At 46.6% G+C, this 25,621-nt stretch overlaps 1 protein-coding gene across 1 annotated transcript in view; it reads right to left on the bottom strand.

The window, feature by feature from the left end:
- Positions 1 to 18,272, bottom strand: part of LOC115082286 (conserved oligomeric Golgi complex subunit 7-like) — a gene marked incomplete at its 5' end in the record, with an annotated part of 49,913 nt that extends 31,641 nt beyond the window's left edge. The window contains 12 exon segments of the mRNA XM_029586519.1: positions 89 to 154; positions 867 to 983; positions 1,247 to 1,401; positions 1,525 to 1,652; positions 2,181 to 2,379; positions 7,097 to 7,219; positions 8,358 to 8,440; positions 8,624 to 8,792; positions 15,748 to 15,801; positions 15,803 to 15,847; positions 15,849 to 15,866; positions 18,124 to 18,272. Coding sequence (XP_029442379.1) covers positions 89 to 154; positions 867 to 983; positions 1,247 to 1,401; positions 1,525 to 1,652; positions 2,181 to 2,379; positions 7,097 to 7,219; positions 8,358 to 8,440; positions 8,624 to 8,792; positions 15,748 to 15,801; positions 15,803 to 15,847; positions 15,849 to 15,866; positions 18,124 to 18,272 — 1,306 coding nt within the window.
- Positions 18,273 to 25,621: the final 7,349 nt, after the last annotated feature.

Raw genomic sequence — 25,621 nt, 5'->3', positions numbered from 1 at the left:
CCCAGGGCCAGTAAGAAGAGAATGATAGAATCCCTCCCTCTGCACAACAGATATCCCCGAGCCTCCACTCTCATGCAAAACATTTTACCTGTTTGCAAGTTGCTGTTCAAAGTCCCCAAACTGGCGAAAGAGCTCCCCACAGGTAGCAATTATCCTGGAAAACAAGAGCTCAGGCTCACAGGAAATCCAAGTCTTATCACAGGTACACAGCAAGCTCTTTTATCTTCCCAGAAATCAAACTGAATATGTCACGCACTCCTCAACCTAAGGTTTGTGGAGACTTTTAATAAACCTTAAACTAGAAGAGCTACTTAGGGGTTAAGTGGCCCCTTTAGCTTGAGCCTCTGGAATTTCTGCATTAATCAGGCATTGAGGCCTTGCACAGCGCATGTCTCATAAGAGTCTTTCCCTATTCCCATCACCCGTGCACTCTCTCACCTGACAGAGCTCTGGAAGGCCTGCCAGTCCTCCTGGAAGAGGGGCTCTGTGCAATGCTGTCCTCATAAGAGTCTTTCCCTAGTCCCATCACCCGCGCACTCTCTCACCTGACAGAGCTCTGGAAGGCCTGCCAGTCCTCCTGGAAGAGGGGCTCTGTGCAATGCTGTCCTCATAAGAGTCTTTCCCTAGTCCCATCACCTGCGCACTCTCTCACCTGACAGAGCTCTGGAAGGCCTGCCAGTCCTCCTGGAAGAGGGGCTCTGTGCAATGCTGTCCTCATAAGAGTCTTTCCCTAGTCCCATCACCCGCGCACTCTCTCACCTGACAGAGCTCTGGAAGGCCTGCCAGTCCTCCTGGAAGAGGGGCTCTGTGCAATGCTGTCCTCATAAGAGTCTTTCCCTAGTCCCATCACCCGCGCACTCTCTCACCTGACAGAGCTCTGGAAGGCCTGCCAGTCCTCCTGGAAGAGGGGCTCTGCTGCAATGCTGTCCAGACTGCACTTTCTCCGGATTGACTGCAGTGTGCTGGTGAAATCTGCCACATACCTTTAAATGCAGAGCAAGAAAAGTAACCTGGCAGGCTGCAGAACGTCTCGCAAACAAGGGAGCTACTTATTTATTACACAATTCAACATACGGGCAGACTCACTGCACACTGCACACCAGAGACATACGTACTGTATACACCAGACCCACATGTACATGTGCACTTATGTAAACAGACACACAATTAAAGATTTACATATATGCAAGACAAAGAAGCTGATAAGAAAACCGATATTCCGGGTCTAGCTACTAAAGATACTCACTTTGTAAAGACTGAAATAAGTGCCTTCAGCAGGCCACAGACTCCCAGGCCCTCTGTCAGTTTAATGCACCTCTCCATTGCTCCTGAACACAAACTGAAGAGTTTGCTTACCGACTGGCTCAGTTCCTGGACACAGTCTATGACTTCCCCATGTTCCTGGAAAAAACCCCCAAAAAGCAAAAGAAATTAGCCATCTGTGAATGCTGCCACTCACACAACATGCGCCCTCCAGAATGAGCGACGAGTGCCCTCTATCAGCACGCCGAAAGCGTAACTCACCAGAGGTACTGCACTGATTTGGATCAACAGGTTAAACTCCTCCAGCTCACCGTACTGCAGCTGGTATGGTTTATATGGACCGTACACCGCTTCCACAAGCTCCATCACTTTCACCAGGTTATACTCCCCTGCAAAGGAAGCAGCGGGCTCTGCTCACAGAAACCAACATTAACCTGTACATAAGGCATTACCAAGTAACCTGAGCACATATTCCCAACAGATTCAGAGCCTCCACATTAGAATCCAGGAGAACGGCTACAAACAAAACCCTGGGTGAACTTGGAAGCTCTTCACTATCTTTGTTCATTAGTCTGCCCAGCTTTAAATAGCAAGAACAATTATCCAATATCTCCTTCTGCACCATCCCAGCTCTTGTGACTCCTGGAGAGGTCACCGACTCTGAGGGAAGCAAACACGGCTGTGAAGCATGTGCACCTTCATTTGCTCACACTATTACACCAATGAACTTGGCCTAAGGCAGTTTCTCACCCTTCTCTCTGCAGTGGAGTCCTGGACGGGGCCCATACACCACCTAAGCCGCTGCTATTAGCACAGCGAAGGAAACAAACTCCTCCAGAGACCAGCCAGCATCACTGGAGGAGGAGGACCACTCCCCTGCCCCCGTTTGAGAACACAGATAAGGAAATGCATCTTACCTAACTGAGGAAGGATTGCAGCTTCCAGTCCCTTTGCAAAATGCACCGTGGTGTGGAACAAGTCCAGCAGTGTATTCAGCTTGGTATCTTGGCTGGCTCTTTCCATGCTGGTGCTAAGGCACACAGAGACAGATGGCACCATGGCACCAAGCGTCTGGATCAGTAGGACTGTCACTATTTCATGTGGGTTCTTAAAAACCTAGAAAAGGGAATAAAGGTATTACTAGCAACCAAAATTAACATCTCCCAGCCAGACCAAAAAAATCATTTTATACACATCCAAAGGAAATCCATAGAGCTGAAATCGAGGACGCCCTAGAGTAGCAATACTGGACAGGCTGTCTGCCATTACCTTGAACAACGGAGACAGCCTGAGCACCCTGACACCAGGTCTTTGCTTTGTGAATGTGAGGAGTGAAGGGGGAAGATAGAAACAGAATTTCCGTGTAAGGTCATCCCCGGAAGTTAAAGGATGGGAAATGTAACGCGACTGACAAGCCCACCTCCCAAAGTACAAAGGAATGAGAAAAAGATCCAAATCAAATCACAGAACATATAGAAAGACATGGTTTAATGGAACAAAGTCAGCATGGCTTTACCCAGGGCAAGTCTTGCCTCACAAATCTGCTTCACTTTTTTGAAGGAGTTAATAAACATGTGGATAAAGGTGAACCGGTAGATATAATATATTTGGATTTTCAGAAGGCGTTTGACAAAGTTCCTCATGAGAGGCTTCTAGGAAAAGTAAAAAGTCATGGGATAGGTGGCGATGTCCTTTCGTGGATTGCAAACTGGCTAAAAGACAGGAAACGGAGAGTAGGATTAAATGGGCAATTTTCTCAGTGGAAGGGAGTGGGCAGTGGAGTGCCTCAGGGATCTGTATTGGGACCCTTACTGTTCAATATATTTATAAATGATCTGGAAAGAAATACGACGAGTGAGGTAATCACATTTGTGGATGATACAAAATTATTCAGCGTAGTTAAATCACAAGCGGATTGTGATAAATTGCAGGAAGACCTTGTGAGACTGGAAAATTGGGCATCCAAATGGCAGATGAAATTTAATGTGGATAAGTGCAAGGTGATGCATATAGGGAAAAAATAACCCATGCTATAGTTACACAAAGTTAGGTTCCATATTAGGTGCTACAACCCAAGAAAGATCTAGGCATCATAGTGGATAACACATTGAAATCGTCGGCTCAGTGTGCTGCGGCAGTCAAAAAAGCAAACAGAATGTTGGGAATTATTAGGAAGGGAATGATGAATAAAACGGGAAAATGTCATAATGCCTCTGTAATCGCTCCATGGTGAGACCACACCTTGAATACTGTGTACAATTCTGGTCGCCGCATCTCAAAAAAGATATAGTTATGATGGAGAAGGTACAGAGAAGGGCTACCAAAATGATAAAGGGGAATGGAACAGCTCTCCTATGAGGAAAGACTAGAGAGGTTAGGACTTTTCAGCTTGGAGAAGAGACGGCTGAGGGGGGATATGATAGAGGTGTTTAAAATCATGAGAGGTCTAGAACAGGTAGATGTGAATCGGTTATTTACTCTTTCGCATAGTAGAAAGACTAGGGGACACTCCATGAAGTTAGCATGGGGCACATTTAAAACTAATCGGAGAAAGTTCTTTTTCACTCAACGCACAATTAAACTCTGGAATTTGTTGCCAGAGGATGTGGTTAGTGCAGTTAGTATAGCTGTGTTTAAAAAAGGATTGGATAAGTTCTTGGAGAAGTCCATTAACTGCTATTAATCAGGTTTACTTAGAGAATAGCCACTGCTATTAATTGCATCAGTAGCATGGGATCTTCTTAGTTTTTGGGTAATTGCCAGGTTCTTATGGCCTGGATTGGGCTCTGTTGGAAACAGGATGCTGGGCTTGATGGACCCTTGGTCTGACCCAGTATGGCATGTTCTTAACAATAAAATTTCAGCAGCAGTTACTTGTTTATCAAAGCTTTACGGTCATTAACGTTTTTAAAACTGAGACATTTCTTATGAAGACCTTAGTTACTGACCGGTATATTTCTGAAATATATTTATCAGGTTATACAAGGATTAGGGGGAGAGCAGCTGCACTGAATGGTTGTTGGATACATCTGCAAAATAACTACCAGTGCTGAATAAAGCATCAATATCGGTCACAAAAAGGAAAGAAATCAGAGGCAATCTGTAAAGAGCACTGACAGGAAGCAGATAAAGAGAGCGAGACGGTCATCATAACATCAGCAGCAGAGCTCGATAGTGCACTACCCACCCCCCTTAGAAACATTACTCTGGTTAGACTCGCTCACCCTGAGATTACCTTATTAACGAGGAGGAATTGTGGAGGGAATTCAATTAGCAATTTCGGGTAGATTTAATGTTACTCTGTAATTATCCTTAGAAAATGAAATTCATCCCTACATGAAGGTTAGAGGACCTGGAATAACCAGGCCGCTGTTATTTACACGAGGCGTGGGACTCGAAGCTGAATTATCCCAGAATCGTAGAGGATCAGAGAGGAAGCTGACAAGATTGACTTGCATAGGGACTGACATCCTACAGAAGGTCAAGCCTGTGAAGCTGACAGCTTCCAGATATCCTTACGGTTGGGGGTGGTTTATTTGCCGGTCTTTAGTTACTATGAGAGAAATCATCAAGGAGTCACTGAACTGTGGCTTCCGGTCTTTTCCCAGGGCGGCTCTTACTGCTTCTGTTCTCTCAATCTATGTGCAGTGGGAAATCACAGAGACAGCAGCACTGAGAAAGAAAAGCTCCATGCACTATCCCTTCTGCACAACGTCTAGGACTCGGTGGTTCAAGGCGATCTGTGGCTACTGCCGCACGGAGCGGCAGTAGCCACAGAGGCATTCAAACACTGCACGGAGCGGCAGTAGCCACAGAGGCATTCAAACACTGCACGGAGCGGCAGTAGCCACAGCGGCATTCAAACACTGCACGGAGCGGCAGTAGCCACAGAGGCATTCAAACACTGCACGGAGCGGCAGTAGCCACAGCGGCATTCAAACACTGCACGGAGTGGCAGTAGCCACAGAGGCATTCACGGAGCGGGATGCCAGTGGCCAGTAGTTGGTGTTCCACCTTCACGGAGCGGAAGGATGGAGGGCTGCTATCTCCAAAAAATAAATAAACAAAAAAAATAAAAACAGGGGTGGGTAAGAGTATGGGGCAAGGGGGTGGCCTGCTTGTTACAGCAGTTGCTACCCCTAATTGAGCTGGATGTCACTTGGATGCAGATACGACGCTGCTCTCTAAATTGGTGGTGGGGTGGAGGGGAATTAGGGCTGGAGGGTACTGGAAGCCAATAGTAACAGGTGGGAGAGAGAAAAAGGGAAATAAAAAAGGATAAAGTGCGTAGCTTGCTGGGCAGACTGGATGGGCCGTTTGGTCTTCTTCTGCCGTCATTTCTATGTTTCTATGAATCTCATTGGCTGACTCCTTGCCCCATGAAAGTAGCGACTCCTCCATGAGAGGCGCTGCCTCCCTGGTCTGAGTCTTCAGCTGCAGCTCCTGGCACCCTGAGGCCCTGAGCAGGATCTGCTTTCAGGAAGCTTCTGGGGCTTCTTAATCAAACAGCAACTTGCCCTTATAATTCATCTTACTGAGGCGGACTTTGCATGCAAACACTGCAGTCTTTGCAGTAATTGCCAGCTACTCTGCGCTCGGACGTTCTCCTCGTCCCGAGTGTATTTGCAGGTCTGGAGAGTAATTGAGGCCTGGTGTGAGGAACACAGCTCAGCTCTAGACTTCATAGCCTTGCCTCGGGCCGCTCAGCCGACATCTCCTGCCTGGCGAGATAGGCTTCATGCATTAGCAAAACAAAATCTGCAGAACATCTGCTGTGTTCTTCCTGCTAAGTGGGCACAGAGTCCGCTGGCACATCCCCCCATCGTCCAGGCCCCTGATGCACAGGAGAAAGCGGAGGAGGGGAGTCCCTGCCTGCCCCATCCATGGCAGGGCTCCTGCCACGTGCTGCTGTCTCTTACTCCTCCCCTGGGGCCTCCTTCACAGGTCCGCAGCGCCTCCCCTGGATCCCTGTGCCGAGGCTCCCTCACCTACAGAGACACAGGCAGGACAGAGAAGGGCCGCACCCCCCCCCCCCCCCCCCGACAGGCCTGCCCGCGCTCAGCAGGAGATGGAAGCGCACACGAAGCAGCTCGAGGCTAAAAGTAACCCCGAGCAGGAGAAAATAAAGCTGCCACCGCTGTGCCGGCTTCAGGTGCTGAAATACAGCTCCACCTGCGAGGCTCCCTCCTCACCCCGATGCCGAGCAGACATCTCCTCAGCCGCTTGAACGGCACAGACAGACAGACAGGCCTATGGTGTTTTGTTTTTTTTAAACTTTAGCCCTTAAAGACACAGCCTCCCGAGCCACGCAGAATACCAAGAGAAAATAAGACTCTGCTGTCCCTGGGTGCTCCAGGACGCTGCAGCGGTCAGTCTGGGTGAGAAGGCCTCGGGGCAGCGAGGGAGCCAGGACCCCTGCAATGAAGGGTGGAGCTCCACCTTCTCATCTTCCATCTCCCCTCCAACCATGGACCCCTTTCCTGTTCCTGCTCCTTCCCTGATGCTCTCCAGCACATTTTATAGAGGAGGATAAAGGACCCATTAGAGCAGTTTTACCATTTCTGAGCTCTTGTTCAACAGCAGAAGCAGTTTTTTTACATTGTTCAAATTTCTTAACTGAAGATAATCACCTCCCTGTGACTGTCAGGCTGACGATTCAACGCTTCAAATATGAAATCAGATCTAGCAGAAAAGCCTGCTGGAAACCTCCACCCCCCGCTCTGCCACTGGAAACGAGTGCAGGATTATTCTGCGAAGCCACTGCAGTTTCCAGAGCTTCATGGGGGAAGCTGGGAGCTAATCCAAACGATTCCTGTTGCACTGAGCCACTTACCTGAGTCACCCACTGCAGCTGCAAATGCCAAGAGCCAAGTAAGGTGTCGTAGAAGTCGGTCAACTGTCGGTCTAAGGTCAAGTCACTCTGACCGAGCTCCTGCCACACACTGACCAGCTGCGCCTGCAAAGAGAAAAGCACTGAAAAGGTCACATGCACTGCTCCCCCCTCTGCCAGACCTTGCATTTCGGGTCACAGGACTTCATTGCTACTCCCATTGCTGGAATGTGAGCAACCCTGCTAGCAGGAGTATGCACCGTGCAAGAAAACAAAAAAGGACATCATTTTGCTATGATAAACGCGTTCCTTTTGCGCTCTCGTTTCAGGAAAAGCAGACTTCAATGTTCCAATAAACTCAGCTCATACAGAATATTAACAGAGGGTAGGAGAAGGAGGATAAATAAAAGACTAATTTCCTGTATCTGGCAAAAAAGAAATATTTCAAAAAAAGACACTATCTTTCTAGCAAGAAAGAAATCATTCGAGTCATTACTTCAATGGTTGAGCATGAAGGCCATAACTGAGCCTATAAAGGATCACCAATACCTAGAGAAAGAGCGCCACCTGCAGACAGACCACAGAACATGTAGCAAATATATACACAGAGACAAAACACACACACGCCAGGTCCTGAGACATATGCACACACAGGCAGAATCCAAGACACACAGATATATATATACACACACACCAGGAAGACCAGAAACAGAGACAGACAGACAAATACACACCCATACCCAGGGCACACATAGGAAGGGCCAGAGACAGACATCTGCAAGCCCAAATACAGAGCACCCACGCACAGAGAGGGGGCACAGACAGACAGACATCTGCACAGCCAAACACAGGACACGCATAGGAAGGGCCAGAGACAGACAGACATATGCACAGCCAAACACAGGGAGGCCAAAAACTGAAACATACAGGCAGATGCACACTCACACAGAGGGCCAGAGACAGACATGTGCACACCCAAAGTACAGAGGAGACAGAAACACATACATGCACACAAATGAACAATCCATGTGCAGACTGTAGAGAAACTCAGGCAGGGAGGAGAAAGAAGAGAATGCAGAGCAAGATAGGAAAGAGAACTCACAATATAACCAGGAAACAGACTGCAGGCAAGGCCACTGAACATGGAAAATTCTTTCATTATAAACATAAAACAGTGTTTCTGAGCAGGAAGTGGAAAGGATGGGAATGTGCTGGCTGGGCAGCCTGTACACAGCTAGGCCTGAAGCTGGTCGGTGAGGGGTACCTTGTTGCATTTGTAATAGTACGCCAGCAGCTGCGGCATCCGCTCCATTTCTGTGAATACTTTCACAAACACTTTGGCCTGACCTGGAACAGCATTAAATAAAGAGCATTACATCAGACATCCTGTAAGACCGTGGATACCACCCAGCCCCCTACAACAGCCGGCAGCTTATGGATTATCTGTAATGGCTGCCTGGTCAGGAAACCTCCCAAGCTCTTCGTGATCTCAGTATTAAACAACGAGAGGGGCCGCACAAAGCTTCTCACCCACAGATTGTGTGTTGAAAGTGGCTATGATGTGTGGACTGGCCAGAGCCTCCAGCCTGTTCTTCAGAGCCTCCAGGTGCACGCATTTCTCAGTATAGTCCGGGGTATCGATCAACATAGCCAAGCTGCTCTGCATGCTCAGCAGCTTCTCAGATATCACAGCAATATCCTGCACAACGGACATTAAAACACAAGCAGCACGAGCTCTGTCATACACACATTGTAATACAGCGTGAGCTGCAGCTGCCTGCCACTCTTATTCTCTGTGACGGATCATGTGTCACTGGCAGGATAAAATAAAATTTATTTATTGAAAAGTACTTGTTTCCCGCACCTTCTGAAGTTTGAGGAGGGGGTACATGTAAAACCACTGACTTACAACATAAAAAACCCAAAAGTCGCATGCCAGCACACAGGTATGATCTGATATGAGGACATTACAGATCTGAAAATACAACCAAATAATCAGGGAAGCACTAGTATGTGAAAACTTTTTTATTGTTTACAAAAACAACCACCCCGGTGAAGAAGGGGTTCTGCCTTTTCCACCGGGTATTATAACACGGGAGAAGCCAGGTGACAGTCAGGGAAGCACTAGTATAAAGGCGAGTGTATGCAAATATAACTGTTATTCAGATTCAGCTCTCTTTAAATCTCTCAAGAACCTTCTCTCTCATGAACTTCTTTTAATTTTTATTACCATATGTTTTTTCATATTTACAATTTTTTTTTTTTTTATATTTTTTAATTTTGAGAGGAAAGGACCTCAATAGTGGTTGAAAACGTAATGAACTGAATTTGCAATCATGGGTCAAAAACCTCTCACTTTTGTTATATTTATTAAAAGTCCAAAACCTCTCTATTATTTCTAATTCTTCTTGATTACTAAAATCTTCTCTGATTCATATCCTCTTCAAAGATCATACTGTATAATTTTTAATCAAGGCAATTCAGCCTATTTTTTCTTTAGTTAAAAGTTCAATCATTGTACATCTTAATTCTTGGCTGTATTTGAACAGCCTAAAGAATGCCCACTTGATTCAAATCCTCAAGACCTTACACTTGTTGAATATTTCATCACTTATCTTTGTGATGTGCCAAAACTATTATATCTTCTTTTGCCAAGAAACGCCGACTCAACAATGTTCTGAATTATAGAGAAAGCCCTGGTGCAGCGTTAGCGAAATGTTGTCAATGCCGACGTTTCCCGGCATTTGAGAAGACATGACAGTCTTGCATGGCCACTTGGGAGCCACCCGAATCACCCTTCCAGATGAAGCTCGATGCGCCGCCGCACTCAACCAACGATAGGCCGCGGTGGAAACACATACAACAACAGGTGCGTCAGCCACGGGTGAACGAGAGAGTGTCGACGACTTCTGATCCGATCTCCCTTCTGCGATTGAAAAACTGATCCATCTTCCATTTCCTGAAGTTGACATGGGCCAACCGCTGGTTCTGCCCAGCCTGGCTTTGAATCAAGGAGAAGGCCTCTGCCAACAACTCCCACTTCCCCGGATACAGACGAGGAAGTCCTCCTGCACGTCGCGCACTCCGGCTACAGGGAAGCCGCTACTCTTGCCAACTGTTTCTCTGCCCCAACAAAAAGCTCTTGTGCTTCCAGCACTACTAGACGCCTCTTCATTCTGCCCTGGCGGTTGAAATACGCCACTAACGTCGCACTTTCCAAGAACACTCGCACCGCCTTGTCTTGAATGAGGGGGAGAAACTCCAGGAAGGCTCTGCGCGCTGCCCTGGTTTCCAGCTGATTGATGGGCACCTCCTCTGAAGACCACTGCCCCGGGCCGATTTTTCTCGACACATCAACACCCCCCCAGAGAGGCTGGCATCCGTGGTCAACAGCACCCAGTCAAGCACTTCCCGATCCATCCCTTTCTCGAGATTGTGCCAAGAGTGCCACCACAAGAAACTAGAACTGGCATCCTCCGGCAACGGCAAATGAAGCTGAAATTCCCCTGAAAGTGGATTCCAACAGGATAACAGCATCCACTCGGGCGCATGTGAGCAAAAGCCCATGGAACGAACTCCAGCGTAGAAGCCATGGAACCCAGAACCTGCAAATAATCCCAGACCCTGAATCACCAGACGCAACAGCTGAAGGACCTGACTCCGCAACTTGACTACCCACTCCGTAGTCAGAAACACCTTCCCCAGCCAGGTATTGAAGCTTGGTCGGCTTTAAAATGGCTCTTTACCAGATTCGTCACCCAGCCCAATGAATCCAGGACCTGCTGGAACCACTGGACTGAGCAATACTCCATTTCCGACTTCACACCGTCCTAACCAATCGTCCAGGTACGGGTGCCCCAGGATACCTTCCTTCCTGAGCACCACCGCCACTACCACCATCACTTTGTGAATGTGAATGTCGCAGCCGCCAACCCAAAGGGAAAGGTGCAAAATTGGAAATGCTGCCCCAGGACCCTGAACCTCAGGAATTGCTCATGTCCGGCCCAAACAGGGATATGGAGATAAGCTTCCGACAAGTCCAACAGCAGAAACTGCCTTTGCACACTGCCACTATCATCGTGCTCAACATTTCTATCTGAAACAACGGCCCCCAGAGGTCAGCATTGACCTTCTGCAGATTGAGAAAGAGCCAAAAAGCCCCCTCCTTTTTGGGCATCATGAAATACACAGTGTATCGACATTGCCCCCTCTGCAGAGGGGGCCGCTGGAACAATGGCGCACATGAGCTGTAGCCACTGCAGCATCCCCGCACCACCTCTCGCTTGGGCCGGGAGACGCAGTAGTGGGAGATTACAAAGGCGTTCCTGAGTGGACAAGAAAATTCCAAGGCATAGCAGTCTCTCACCCACCTCCTGGACCCCCTGGTCCGACGTGATCTTGGTCCACTCCTCGTAAAAGAGGGACAGCCTTCCTTCAGTAGCCTTTGGAGAGGAACGGGCCAGCCTGCCTTCAATGACCAATCTTACCTCTGCCTCCCCCTCAGAGGCCTTCACTGGGCTGGAAAGTGCTGCTGTCTGCCCGAACTCCGACCCAGGGCAGTGCCTACCACCTCGCGCAGGAAAAGACAATTTCTTGGGGGGGGGGTTTCTTGTCCTCAGGTAACCCTTCGACTTCCCCAATTGCTTCATGAGCTGCTACAAATCCTGTCCAAATAGCAGCTTTCCCTTAAAGGGGAGATTTGACAGCTGCGCACCCGTCGCCAATTTCGTAGCCACAGGAGTCTCCTCGCAGTTACCACTGAGACCCTACCAAGCATCAGCCACAGCGGCCACTCCCGCCCCCAACCCCTTACTGCACCCGGCACACACAGACTCTCTGCATCAAACCATCTGTACACCGCAGCAGGAAGACCCCGAGCCGAAACCTCAGTCTTTGAGCAGGATCTGCAGTTTCCGAGCCTGGCCACCTTTTAGAGCTGCCACTCCGGCTACCAGAATGGATGTTTTCTTAGCGACCGCTGACACAGCTGCATCCACCTTGGGAACTCTCCAGGGACTCCAAGATCTGCTCCAGCCAGGGGTACAGCTTGGCCATAGCTCCCATTACCCGCTTTGGGAGATTCCCCCTCCTGATCCACCAGCTTCTTCACCGTCGTTGGGACGGAAAAGGCCTTAGGGGGTCTCCTTAATGCCCCCCATGACCGGGTTACCCCTTCATTATCCAGCAAGGGATATAGCTTAGCCATAGCCTCTGTCTACCTTCAGGAGACTCCCACTCCACTAACGTCTTCACCTTTGTGGGTAAGGAAAACCCCTGCAGTCCAACCAGGACCGGGTTCACCCCTAATCCTCAAATCTTCCAACACACTGGGGAACCCAGCGCACCTCATTCCTCATTGTGGAACAACCAAACTATCCGAGGGCAGTCGCCCTCAGCAGGGTCCTTGCCTGGCTCCATGCGACTCGCCTGACGTGTCCCCGTCCTCAGGCGAGGAGCGTCCCAGCCCAAGGAGACGCAGGATCCCTGCAGAGCTCACCTGCTTGGATCCCCCCCAGCCTTCTTAGTCACAGGGGGTTTTCTGGGAAGCAGCTGCTTGGATCCCGCCTCCTTCTCAGCCAAACAGGCCTTGTGAAGAAGCAGGACAAGAGCCACTGAAAACTGCTCCCAATCCGAAGAGGAGCGATCCTGTCCATCATCCCCCCGGCCCCTCCCTGCCACTAGCAGCGCTGAAATCAATGGGTGAAAGTGGGGGAGGGGAGTCCCCGAGGCTTTGAAGCAGCCTCTTAGCTCCTGCCATGTGCTCTCAAAACAGCCACCGGAGCCTCTGACCCCCCTGGGGCCTGCAGCCACCGGCCCAGCTGTCCTCATGCTCTGACCATCCCCCCATGGGCCCGCGGAGATCCCAGCCCCTCCTGAGGCACCCACCACGCTCAGCACGGTTTGTACGGAGCCGAACTCCTGCCACACCACAGCCGCAGCAAAATTTCCAGCAGCCTGACTGGTGGTCTGGGCCTAAAAATAGCTCCTGTTGCCTGAACAAACCCCGCTGGTGTGTCCCCGATGCTAAACACCCAGCCCAGCAATCGGGAGGTTTTTGCCCACACTCACCCCGGCCCTGCCTCCTGGGAGCTCAGCTGAGCAGCTCCCTTCCAAATAAAGGAAATAACCAGCAAACAAGGAAAGCAGAAAGAAAGAGGGGTTACTTCCCTGCTTCTGGATGTGGAGGGAGCAGACTCTGGAGGTGAGGACTCAGAGGGAGTGAGGGAACCAGGACCCCTGGCTTTCACCTCCCCTGACCAATAAGGGCTAAGCTAGCTCAGGGGTCACCAATCTCCTGCTCAACCCGAGGGATGGCCCACGAAGGAACCTAACACCTCGGGGAGCCTTCCAGGAATCTTCAGTCTTCCTTTTTTTTTAATCAAACTCCAGACTGCAGATTTGCATCTCTACCATCTGCTGAAGACACAAATCCTGAGGGACTGCAGGTGGCACTCTCGTTATGCAGCAGTGCCTCAAGGGTTTTGTTCTCTGCCTCCATCTGTGGGTAGGGATGCATAAACCCAGAAATCTGGACTGATCCGGGTACGTACAGGGAACAGACAACACACACCGCTTGTACACAATGCAAAGAATGCATAAACCCAGAAATCTGGACTGATCCGGGTACGTACAGGGAACAGACAACACACACCGCTTGTACACAATGCAAAGAATGCATAAACCCAGAAATCTGGACTGATCCGGGTACGTACAGGGAACAGACAACACACACCGCTTGTACACAATGCAAAGAATGCATAAACCCAGGAGTCTGGACTGATCCGGGTACGTACAGGGAACAGAGAGCACACACCGCTTGTACACAATGCAAAGAATGCATAAACCCAGGAGTCTGGACTGATCCGGGTACATAAAGGGAACAGAGAACTAACACAGCTTGTACACAATGCAACAGAATGCATACACCCAGGAGTCTGGACTGATCCGGGTACGTACAGGGAACAGAGAACACACACCGCTTGTACACAATGCAACAGAACGCATAAACCCAGAAGTCTGGACTGATCCGGGTACGTACAGGGAACAGAGAACTAACACAGCTTGTACACAATGCAACAGAATGCATACACCCAGAAGTCTGGACTGATCCGGGTACGTACAGGGAACAGAGAACACACACCGCTTGTACACAATGCAACAGAACGCATAAACCCAGAAGTCTGGACTGATCCGGGTACGTACAGGGAACAGAGAACTAACACAGCTTGTACACAATGCAACAGAATGCATAAACCCAGGAGTCTGGACTGATCTGGGTACATAAAGGGAACAGAGAACTAACACAGCTTGTACACAATGCAACAGAATGCATACACCCAGGAGTCTGGACTGATCCGGGTATGTACAGGGAACAGAGAGCACACACCGCTTGTACACAATGCAACAGAACGCATAAACCCGGGAGTCTGGACTGATCCGGGTACATAAAGGAAACAGAGAACTAACACAGCTTGTACACAATGCAACAGAATGCATAAACCCGGGAGTCTGGACTGATCCGGGTACGTACAGGGAACAGAGAACACACATCGCTTGTACACAATGCAACAGAATGCATACACCCAGGAGTCTGGACTGATCCGGGTACGTACAGGGAACAGAGAGCACACACCGCTTGTACACAATGCAACAGAACGCATACACCCAGGAGTCTGGACTGATCCGGGTACGTACAGGGAACAGAGAGCACACACCGCTTGTACACAATGCAACAGAATGCATACACCCAGGAGTCTGGACTGATCCGGGTACGTACAGGGAACAGAGAACACACATCGCTTGTACACAATGCAACAGAATGCATACACCCAGGAGTCTGGACTGATCCGGGTACGTACAGGGAACAGAGAACACACACCGCTTGTACACAATGCAACAGGACGCCCATAACATCTGAAAATCCAGCAATCTGATTAAGCAAAAGGACGGCGAAGGAGTAGCCTAAGAGGAGAATGGAGGGGACCGCAGAAGGAAAGAGAGGGCTGTATGAGGCTGTGAACTTGACCAGAGAAAAAAATGCACTCACAATGCTCTGCTGCCGCCACCCCTACCCAAACAAATTATCAGGTGGCGTTGAGAGGATGCAGCACCGGCACTGACTGATAAGTGCATGTCATCCCTGCTGCGACCTGCATGGCAGCCCCCACTCAGAAGCAACAAACTGGGTTCTGTGACTCCTTCGGCCACACATCGATTTCTCTCCCTCAGCACAGCGTTAGCGAGATGTCGCAGATGCAGGACTCTGCAAAATCAGAGGGAAAATTACCTGAAACATCACGGGAGTCAAGCGAGGCGATGAAGAGGAAGACTTGCAGGAACTAGAAAGGCACATGAATTCAAACACGGACACTCCTCTAACTGGACAGCCGCTGGAAGCGCGCACATTAAGGGAGCAATTTTGCAAATTGTCTACATTGGGGATAAAGTCCATGGGTGCTTTTTACATCAGAATTCAAAGTTCTCCCATACAGAGAAGGTAATAAACTGTGGAGAAAATAAAATCTAACCTGCTCGTACCAATTACAAAAAGAGAAGGCTCGGCTTTTTCCCTCTTCCTTTGTCATCATTAGAGCCTTTTTACATTAGGAATAAATCACTAGCACCCAATAATCCCCCTTGATGTACAAACCCACTTGTGTTTTGAACGTTTCCTCAATGTCCGCACTAAGCGTGCTCCACTTGTCAGCTTTCCTGGAGCGATTCAGCAGCTCCCTGCATGCGGGACTTCACCTGGATCCATCTCCACCAGAACCTGCAACGGGACAGACACTAGCTCTGGAAACTAAGAACCCATCAACCACGGGAGGAGGCCCGCCAAGGAAAGGAGCTCAGAAGTGAGAATAGATTAGAAGAAAATAAAGAACCCACACATTAGAAATATATCTTTATTTATTTAAAGCTTTCTGGTGTCCCTTGGTTATTCTCCCGTTCTCCCCTCCCTGTTATCTGTAACTCTGTTTAATCGTTAAGTTCTCTGTAAACTGATGTGATGTACACATGGGTATATAAAAACTGTAAAATAAATAATAAACCGAGTGTTTGTTTGTACATCACATCGGTTTACAGATAACAGCAAAAAATGACAGGAGAAAGAAAGGCTTAGGAGTCACATCAAACATATAAAATAGTTGCACAGAACAATATAAACAAATGGTTACAAACGTAAGTACTTCCCAGGCAGCTTTCCACAAGTCCCACTCTGGTTGTTCTTTTTTAATTCTGACTTCCAGTTAGTACATTACCAGAAGAAACAGAAATTGCTCATATCGGATGGTTTGACCCCCATGATAATTTTCACTAAAAAATGAGCATTTTGTGCATAGAGTGTGTCACCTGGACCCCACTGAAACAGCACAGAGATAGAAAAGGCTCTCCTGCAAGGTCAGGCTCATGAATCGCAGGATCCTCAGCTCAGCATCCTTTCAGAATAGGAAAATGGTTCTTACCTGCTCATTTTCATTCTCTACTACCTACAGATTCAGCCCAGGCTCCTGGGTTTTGCCTTCCCGCCAACAGATGGAGACAGAAAGTTTCACAGACACTGCAGTCCCTCAGTTATTAACCTGCCCAAGCCAAGTTATAACCACACTAAAAACTTTATAGCTAAGTCCCCCAACAAACAGGAGATGGGTGTTGATGCGTAACCAACTAGAAAACTCCGTCCCTGAAATTAAAATAAACAGTGTGGAAAAACCACTAACAACGCTTACATCACATTCAATAGATCCCAAGCTACAATTCCTTATTGATTAATAGACGTTTATGGAATTCTCCTCTAGGAACTTATCCCAAACCTTTTTTAAACCCAGTTACACTAACTGCACTAACCACATCCTCTGACAATGAATTCTGAGTGAAATATAATTTTTCTCCGATTTGTTTTAAATGAGTACTTGCTAACGTCATGGAGAGCCCCCCTGGTCCTTCTATTATCTGAGAGAATAAATAACCGATTCACATCTACCCGTTCTAGACCTCTGATGATTTTAAACACCTCTATCATATCCCCCCTCAGCCGTCTCTTCTCCAAGCTGAACAGCCCTAACCTCTTTAGTCTTTCCTCATAGGGGAGCTGTTCCATCTCCTTTATCATTTTGGTCACCCTTCTGTACCTTCTCTATCGCAATTATATCTTTTTTGAGATGCGGCGACCAGAATTGTACACAGTATTCAAGGTGCGGTCTCACCATGGAGCGATACAGAGGCATTATGACATCCACCATTTTATTTGCCATTCTCTTCTCACCAACCCCCTGCTCGTCTGCCTCAAACGAAGGGGAGGGGGGTCCTACTAGGACCTAACAACCCCCCCTGGGAGGAACTGGAGATCTATTTCTTTTTCTTCTATTCTACTCCAGACTGCAGGTTTTTTACCACTTACCATATGCTGGAGACAGAGAAATACTGAGCGACTGCAGGTTGCACAATGGGTTATGTAGCAGTGTCAGTAAAACGTTCTCTATCTGGTGGCAGGAAGGCGAAACCCAGGAGTCTGGACTGATCTGGGTACTTACAGGGACCCGACCAATCTGAAAGCGTAGTTTTTCCTTTCACGAGGACTGGAACATGGGAAGAGAGATGCCGGCAGCCCAGTCACCTGTTCCAGCTCTTGAGATGCAATCAGCCTGGTTTACCATGTGACAGAGCTCCACTTGCATTCTTTCTCTGCACTTTTTAGCATTCAGTACTTCCTCACCAATACTTAGCAGCAGAAATACCACCATCCAACAGACAAGACAATGTGAGTAGAAGCTTCAGGATACAAGAAGTGAATTTATTGTGCAGCCCAAATTTCTGCAAGACCCAAACCACATCATGCCCAATACTAAGAGCAGCCATCCCAAAGGCAGCTTCCATAATGTCCAACAGCATCATAACCCAGCAGGATGTTATAAGCAAGCAACAAATGTACAAAAATAGTACAACCATAATTTAAAATATACTTCACAGACTACTATATAATCATGAATGAGATTGGGTTTAATTGTGTGGATATTACTACTGAATACCTGCATAGACTGGGCTGTGTCCTGCTCAAATTTCTTGATGTCTTCCTTCACAAGAATCATTTGCTCTTTGAGAAAAGATGCCTCCTGCTTCAGTGCTTCAACATCACGTAGAACCCGAGGCATGTTCTGTAGTGCCTGGTGACTTGTTTCTGTAAGAGAAACAGAGTGAGGAGTTCCCACCTCTCATCCACCCGAAACAGAAATTCCAATGTAGGGAATTCATCTTACTCTTCTATACAGAACCACAGGAGAGCAAGGTCATCATATCTAAAATAATTGTCTTCTCTTTTTGATCATGTGACTTTTAGAAAAGAATCAGAGACTGAACAGTTCAGTTGATGAAACAGGAGCAATCTTAGAGATTAACATTTTGAGTTCCACTCCATCCCAATCACTTGCCATGCTGAATCTTCTAAATGGTTTATAATTCAGCAATAAGGTATGACAAGGTGTAGATTTTTGTGAGTATTGGGTACACTTTGGCCGCACTGTCAGGCACAAAGCTGAGTGCTCAAACACCCAAGAAAGTAGCATTATACCTGCACAACACAGTCCAAATCTACAAGGAGATAGCAAAAGTGACCTTCAGATTTGTGTAAGGGTTTGGAAACATATTTTTGTTGCTCTCCAGTACCCTTTAGCTTGTCCCCTGAAGAGCCCTATGGAAAAAAACACCACATTCCCACTCTGCACAAGGGAATATCCTTCCCAGCTAGAAACAGGGCCGGGCTTCACAGCAACTGATTTCAACCTGCATGCAAAACGATATGGCAAAGAGTGAGCCTTCCCCACCACCACACAGAAAAAGGGGGAGCACAACCCTTTTCCCCTCTCAAGGAAAGAGGGAAGAGTACAGCTCTGCCACAAAGAAGGGATAACAACATCTACTTCTCTCTGGAACAAATCATTCTCCTCCTCCTTCTCCACAAATCTTGTTAGAAAAGAACTCCCCTGAATTCCAAATACATGGACTTTGCATACTGAATCTAACTGCAATTTGCGAAAACAGTGAGCTTTATTAAAGAAATACTCCTATGATGTCCCATGCTATTTCTAAGTGGTAATGAGACCATTATACTAATTTCTGTTATAACTATATCTTACAAATCCCTACATTTGCACTTAGAAGAAAATTAGAAGCTATCTCCTAGCGTACAAGTGTTCCTCTTTAAAAATGTAAAAACAAACAAAAAAAAGAGTCATCATGGAAACTGAAGGGGAGGGGCTGCTCAAAAGAAAAGTGAAAAAATACTTTTCTGTAAGATGATGGAGGGCACCTGAAACAGGCTCACAGCAAGGTTACCAGGCGACACTCGAAGCAGGGTTACAGAGAACAGAAAACAGAGAGACACTGCGGTGGCTTAAGAGGAAGAAAAACACAGATTGAGAGAGATCTGTAGCAGGGCACAACTGGGCAGGCCAGGTGAAGGTGTATTTAACACCGGCAGGTCCTTACCTCGCCGGTGTTACAGTACAAAGCGCAAAGGAGGCGGAACCGAAAGCATTCACATACCTTACATACAGCATCTGTGACCTCCTGAATAAAGAGTTGAAGCTTTTCATCAACCAAGGTAGCTGCATGTCCATCACTTTCCCTGGGCGATCTTTCTGAACTCATTCGAAAAGGGCCTCCCATCACCCCAGCCCTTCACATGAAAAATCAATCGTCCAAGAAACTTGGAAAAAATCCATCATAGCCAGGGCAAGCTCCCGTGCACACTGAAAGGCACGCTACCATGGATGTCCTGCAGAGAAAAAGCCAACCCTAAACAGCAGGAGAAGGTTTGCACTCGGAGCCTGCGAGCCGGAAGTGGAGGAGGAGGAGCAGTGGCGCTGTCAGGCGAGCGCGGCTTTACGCAACGCGCAACGTGCAACGTGCAACGTGCAAGGAAGCCTGGGCCGCTGCCTCTCTCCCCAGCCCGGAACCCACCGTCCTGCGGCCGCGAGGACTGCCGGGAAGCGCGTGACCGGAAACAGGAAGGACCGCCCACACGCACGCGGGGCTCGCGCTGGCACTCTCTAGGTGGCCGAATACAGGAATATGGAAATGAAAAGCTGGCGCACGGCTGCGCTCTAGTACAGCCGGATGTCATTTGTTTTTAAAGTTTAACCCTTAGTTTTGTGCAAACTGTACTCCCGATGCAGCAAGGAGTTTTGCAGACAACAAAACGTGCACATAAAACTGAGCTGCTTATTTACGATTTATGTGCCTTTTTGAATCCGAAATTCACTCTTGAGTGGGTTATAGTACAATTAGAATAGCAGCAGAAGAGCAAAAAACTGTTTACATTATCTGTTGTAAAGCTGCAAACAAGTAGCAGAAATTTAGATATTCATAGCACCTCCGGTCCCCTTTCTGTGTTTGCGCCAACTGTAAAGAGCGGGGAAGCTCTTGAGGAATCTAAGTCCGAGCCTCGTGTTTGGGGCCCCCCTGCTATTATTTCTGATCGGGGGTGGATATAGGTTTGCTGTTCAGATGCACAGCAGGGCTACTTTAGGAGAATTTTATCATGGAATTTTTTTAGGTTTCTGCCCCAGGCTTTCTATGTTATAAAGAAACCTGATGAGGTGAGACCTGATTCCGTGGACCAAGAGTTGTGCCCTGGACCGGAAAGGGATAGTAACGACTTTGTACGTAAACACACGAGTAATCGGCACAGTGTTTCTTAGAGAGTGCTTGCTTCTTAGTGCCATAAGACCCTGCTATGTGGATGTCAATTGAAGTCTGAGTGCACCTTCATACACGATGCTGGTAGGTATACAGCTATCGTGTCTAGTGAGCCTAGAATAAGGCTTCCAGAAGCATTAGGTGTAGGCACCTTCAGTGATGTAGCCTCTTATGTGCTAGAATGATCCCCACTTCCAGATATATTTCATGGAATTGGCAGCTGAAATGAAAGCACATTAAATAGGGTCCACATTATCTTTGTTCTGTAGTCCACCGACTACAGAACAAAAGATAAGTGACATTTTGTATTACCCATCAGCATCATATGAAGGTACACTCAGACTTCAATTGACATCCACATAGCAGGTCTTATATTACTTAGATTTGGTCACATGTTATATTGTCTAGGGTTTTACATTTAGTGCTTCTTAGTGCCAGCAGTTTTTCCTTTTCTTGCGCTCCCGCCATGAAAGTGGAGAATCATGGTTCTAGCTTTAAGAAAACACTGACCTTGTTGTAGTAGTAGCCCGCTGAACAATTCTTGTTCCTTTCTTACAAAGAGGAAGAAAGATGGAATTTTAACTTGAAGTCTCTCTCCATGAATGCTCAAGGGACATTCTTCCATATGCTGGGCAGGTGGTCGTATCAAGAGAGTAAAGGCATAAGTGTGGAAGACCAAACTTGACATGTTGTGTTTTGCATTTGTGCAGCCTTAAAGGGTTTCTTTTCCACCATTGTGAAGATAAAAAAAAGTTAAGTATTCCAGCGGGAAAAGGAAAATTATGATAAAAAAAAAAATTCAGAGTGTGGCAGCAAATGATGAAACTTCTTACTCACCTGACAATTTCCTTTCCGCTAGGGCAGGCAGGCCAGTCCACACAAGTGGATGTGCATTCCAGCAGATGGAGATGGAGATCAACTGCCATGCTGATTTCACCCAGCCTGGTACTTCTCATGTTCTTATGTACAGGATGCTGGGCTCGATGGACCTTGGTCTGACCCAGCCTGGCACTTCTTAGGTGAAAAAGAAGCAAAAAATTTCCCTGACTGGATTGTCTTGCTTTCTTCTTTTCTGTTTTTGCTCTGTATGGTGCACCGTTCAACTTATCTATTATTGTATTGGCTTTATTCTTTACTTTGCATTCTTATGTTTTACGATTCTTTTTTTTTTTTTAATAACTTTTGTTACACACAGTTATCACTAAAAATCATGCTAAAGCAAGGCATAACCAATATAATAACCATAAACATAAGAGATCCAAACCACACATAGCAAGCAGTTAATTAACTCACTAGGCCATGTCTAAAATGTATTACTATAGGCTAAATAACCATCAATAAACAAATCAAATAAAAATCAACCCAGAAGCCCAGTTCAAATGATGTTTATTTTATTCTGCATTCTTTGTACCTCACCTTCAGCAGTTATAGGAAAAGGATAAAAGTTAGAAATACAAAAGTTAAAAATAATATTTATTTTTCCAGTTTGGGAACCTCCTACCAGTGCATTATGCAGATATTCACACTCCTTCGATGTCCAGTGCAGCACTTTTATGCTCCTTGTTTTGCTCGTAGAGAAAACCTTCCTCCGTGCACTGAAAACACAGGATGGGGCTTTCTGCTGTCCTGTCAAAAAGCTTCACCGAGACCTGGCTACGATTTCATTTATTTATGTATTTATTTGTTTGGTTTTATATACCGTCATTCAGTGTAGCCATCACAACGGTTTGCAAGATTCAAACAGTATACAGATAATTAAACATTGTAAAAATAATAGTGGGAGGGATGAAGGGAAGGGGGTGAGGGAAAAGGAAGAGATGGAAATAAAGGGAAAGGAGGATGGTAATGGTATTGAGATTTATTCATATTGGATGCAGATTCTTAGTGTTATTTTTTTTTATAGGTTCATATTGGTATGATTATGGTTGTTGCTGGTTGTTGTTTCTGTTTCTTTCTTGCGAGGGTTTGATTGGTGGTATTGATTGTAGTTAGATTGTTGATTTAACTGATCATTAATGTAGACTTTGTGGAAAAGCAAAGTTTTTAGATCTTTCTTGAATGTTTTGATGCTAGTTTGTGTTCTCAAATAAGGTGGTAGGGAGTTCCATCTTTTTGGGCAGGTATTGGAGAATGCTCTATTTCTTGTGGTTGATAGGTGGGCATTTTTGATGGGAGGAATCGTTAGACGAGATGTGTTATTTGATCGAAGGTTCCTGTGGGTATTTTGTGGAGTGATTTTTAAACCTGTTTGATTTTTGTGGTCGGAGTATACTAATTTGTGTATCATGGTCAAGATCTTATATTCAGTTCTAGATTTAATAGGAAGCCAGTGTAGTGAAGTTAGTATGGGGGTGATGTGATCATTCTTTTTTTTCCAGTTAGTATTCTAGCTGCTGAGTTATACGGAAGGCCAATCAGTAAGGAATTGCAGTAGTCTATGGTTGAAAAAATTATTAGTTACAGAATAGTTCTAAAGTCTAACGAGTTTAGGTAAAGTTTTATACGTCTTAGGATTAGGAGTTTGTGATATCCTTCTTTGATTTTGGTTGTTATGTGGTTATTGTAGGATAGGTTTCTGTCAATGATTACTCCAAGGTTTCTGGCATGAGTAACAGGGGATATTGGGTTAATTTGATTGTTTTGTGAGTTGAGGTGGTGGTGTTAGATTGAGTTTTTTGTCCATTATGATTATTTCGATTTGTCAATGTTGATTATGAGTTTTAATTTTGTAAGGAGTTGTCTGATTGAGTCAAGTAGAATAGATGTTTCTTTGTATGTTTCGTCAATGGAGCTTTCGATGGGAATTAGAAGTTGTAGGTCGTCTGCGTAGAGGAAGTGGGTGATTTGAAGATTATTTAGTAGCTGGCATATGGGTAAAAGGTATATATTGAATAGAGTAGCAGATAATGCTGAGCCTTGTGGAACTCCAGTCTTGAGATTAATTTTTTTTAGAGATGTTATTGTTGAAAGATACTTGGTAGCTTCTGTTGGAAAGATAGGAAGTGTCAGCTAAACCAATTTCTGTCAAACGTTCTGTCAAAATTTCATGAGGATGTAACCAGCGCAGAAGGCAGCAAAACAAATGTAAAATTCACTCTCACATCTATTACCTTATGTAATATTATAGAAGAATATAGCATCAGATCGTTGTGCTAAAAGATTCAAGAAACTGTCTTGCTGAGCAATGGGCTGCAACAGTGTTAAAGACATAGCCTTATGAAAACTTCATTCACTACTAAATGTAATCACTAAACATCCCCCTTCCCCTCCCATAACAAACATAATTAGTGAACAATTCCAAAAAACATTTCCAAGATCACTTGACAACACAGATCCATGCCTCCGGTCACCGTTTCTCACAACATGGAAGGTCTCCTTCATTGATGGCTGGACACCGCATTTCTCCTCTACAAAGTTATTGTAGCAGTCTCTTTTGCTATGGAAAATCGTCTGTAGTAGCAATTTCTCTCCAATGCCAGGAGTCTCTTGCGTAGTTTGTGGACCTCTAATTAGCTAACAAGTTGTGTGTGGTCTTTAAGCAGAAAGTAAAGAGATGCCGTGCAGCTGTAGCCTAGACTACAGCAATGAAAAAACAAACAACCCAACCACACACAAAAGCTGCGGCCTGAATGCTTTAAGAGAATATGGAGCAGAACAAAAATATTAGGAGACCCTCCTGTACACCCTTTTTCCTGGTGAAACCTCGGGAACACACTATGAGCGTGGTTGCACGAGTGAAGACTGAGGTTTTATTTGTTCATAAACATAAAAGTATAGTTGCCCGCTGACATGAGTGTATTGGGCATTCCTCTCAATAATAAAAAGAGAACACAATTGTTCAGGAAGGATGGCAGTAGTGCAAGCAGCACATCTCACAGGTCAGCTCAAAGGAGGACAAACGTTACATTTTAACAGGAAAATGACTCGGACTTAATTAGGGGACAGCTGCAAGGGCTTTAAGAAGAGAGGCTGGAAAATCCTTCATATACCACTGAGAGTTTTTATTGGTTTTAGTCTTATAAGTTAATTAGTAATTGATTTTATGGCGGTTTTATTTGCCATATGTAGTTCATTTTACTTTTATCTTTGTTTTGTCATCTGATTTGAATGTTGGCTTGTTACCCATCTAGAACTGGAGATGGTGCAGGATAAAAATATTTATATAAAAGTCTTTCCTAGCTAGAGACAGCGTTTTTTCCGTGACATGATTCCTGAGGACCCAGTAACACCATCATCTCAGCAACACTGGGGCCATGCTGCAAACAAAAGAGAGAAAAATTACTGGGAATGTGACAAACACCAAGTGCATAAAGACCCGAGGATGCTAGAGCCACGCAAAGAGGAGCTACAGACCTCAGCTACTGTGACTGGAAGCCAGAGGCAGGGAGTGGAGAAGGTAATTAGAAAGTAATGTTAAAAGTTACACAAAATGCAAAACATTTTTATATTTCAGGAACCTTTACTGCTGTTTTTCAAATGTGTGTGTGTGAAAGATCAGGAAGAAAAAGCTATAATACTGCCATTCAGTTACGCCCCACCCCTTCAAGAGCTGGAAGCAATGGCTGCTATCTAATTCAAAGGCTGTTGGAAGAGGTGCATGACAATGCCGACTGGCAGGCACCAGGGCCCCCCCCCCCCCCGGTGCTGCTGCTCTCGCAGGGCACCAGGCCCCCCCCCCCCGTGCTGCTGCTCTCGCAGGGCTCCAGGGCACCCCCTGCCCCCCCCCCCCGTGCTGCTGCTCGCAGGGCACCCCCCCGTGCTGCTGCTCTCGCAGGCCCCCCCCCCGTGCGGCTGCTCTCGCAGGGTACCCCCCCCCGTGCTGCTGCTCTC

This window comes from Rhinatrema bivittatum, unplaced genomic scaffold (assembly GCF_901001135.1).
Source record: "Rhinatrema bivittatum unplaced genomic scaffold, aRhiBiv1.1, whole genome shotgun sequence".
Classification (NCBI taxonomy): domain Eukaryota; kingdom Metazoa; phylum Chordata; class Amphibia; order Gymnophiona; family Rhinatrematidae; genus Rhinatrema; species Rhinatrema bivittatum.
Note: the sequence above shows the minus strand (reverse complement) of the source record. Positions and strands in the feature narration are given on the sequence as shown.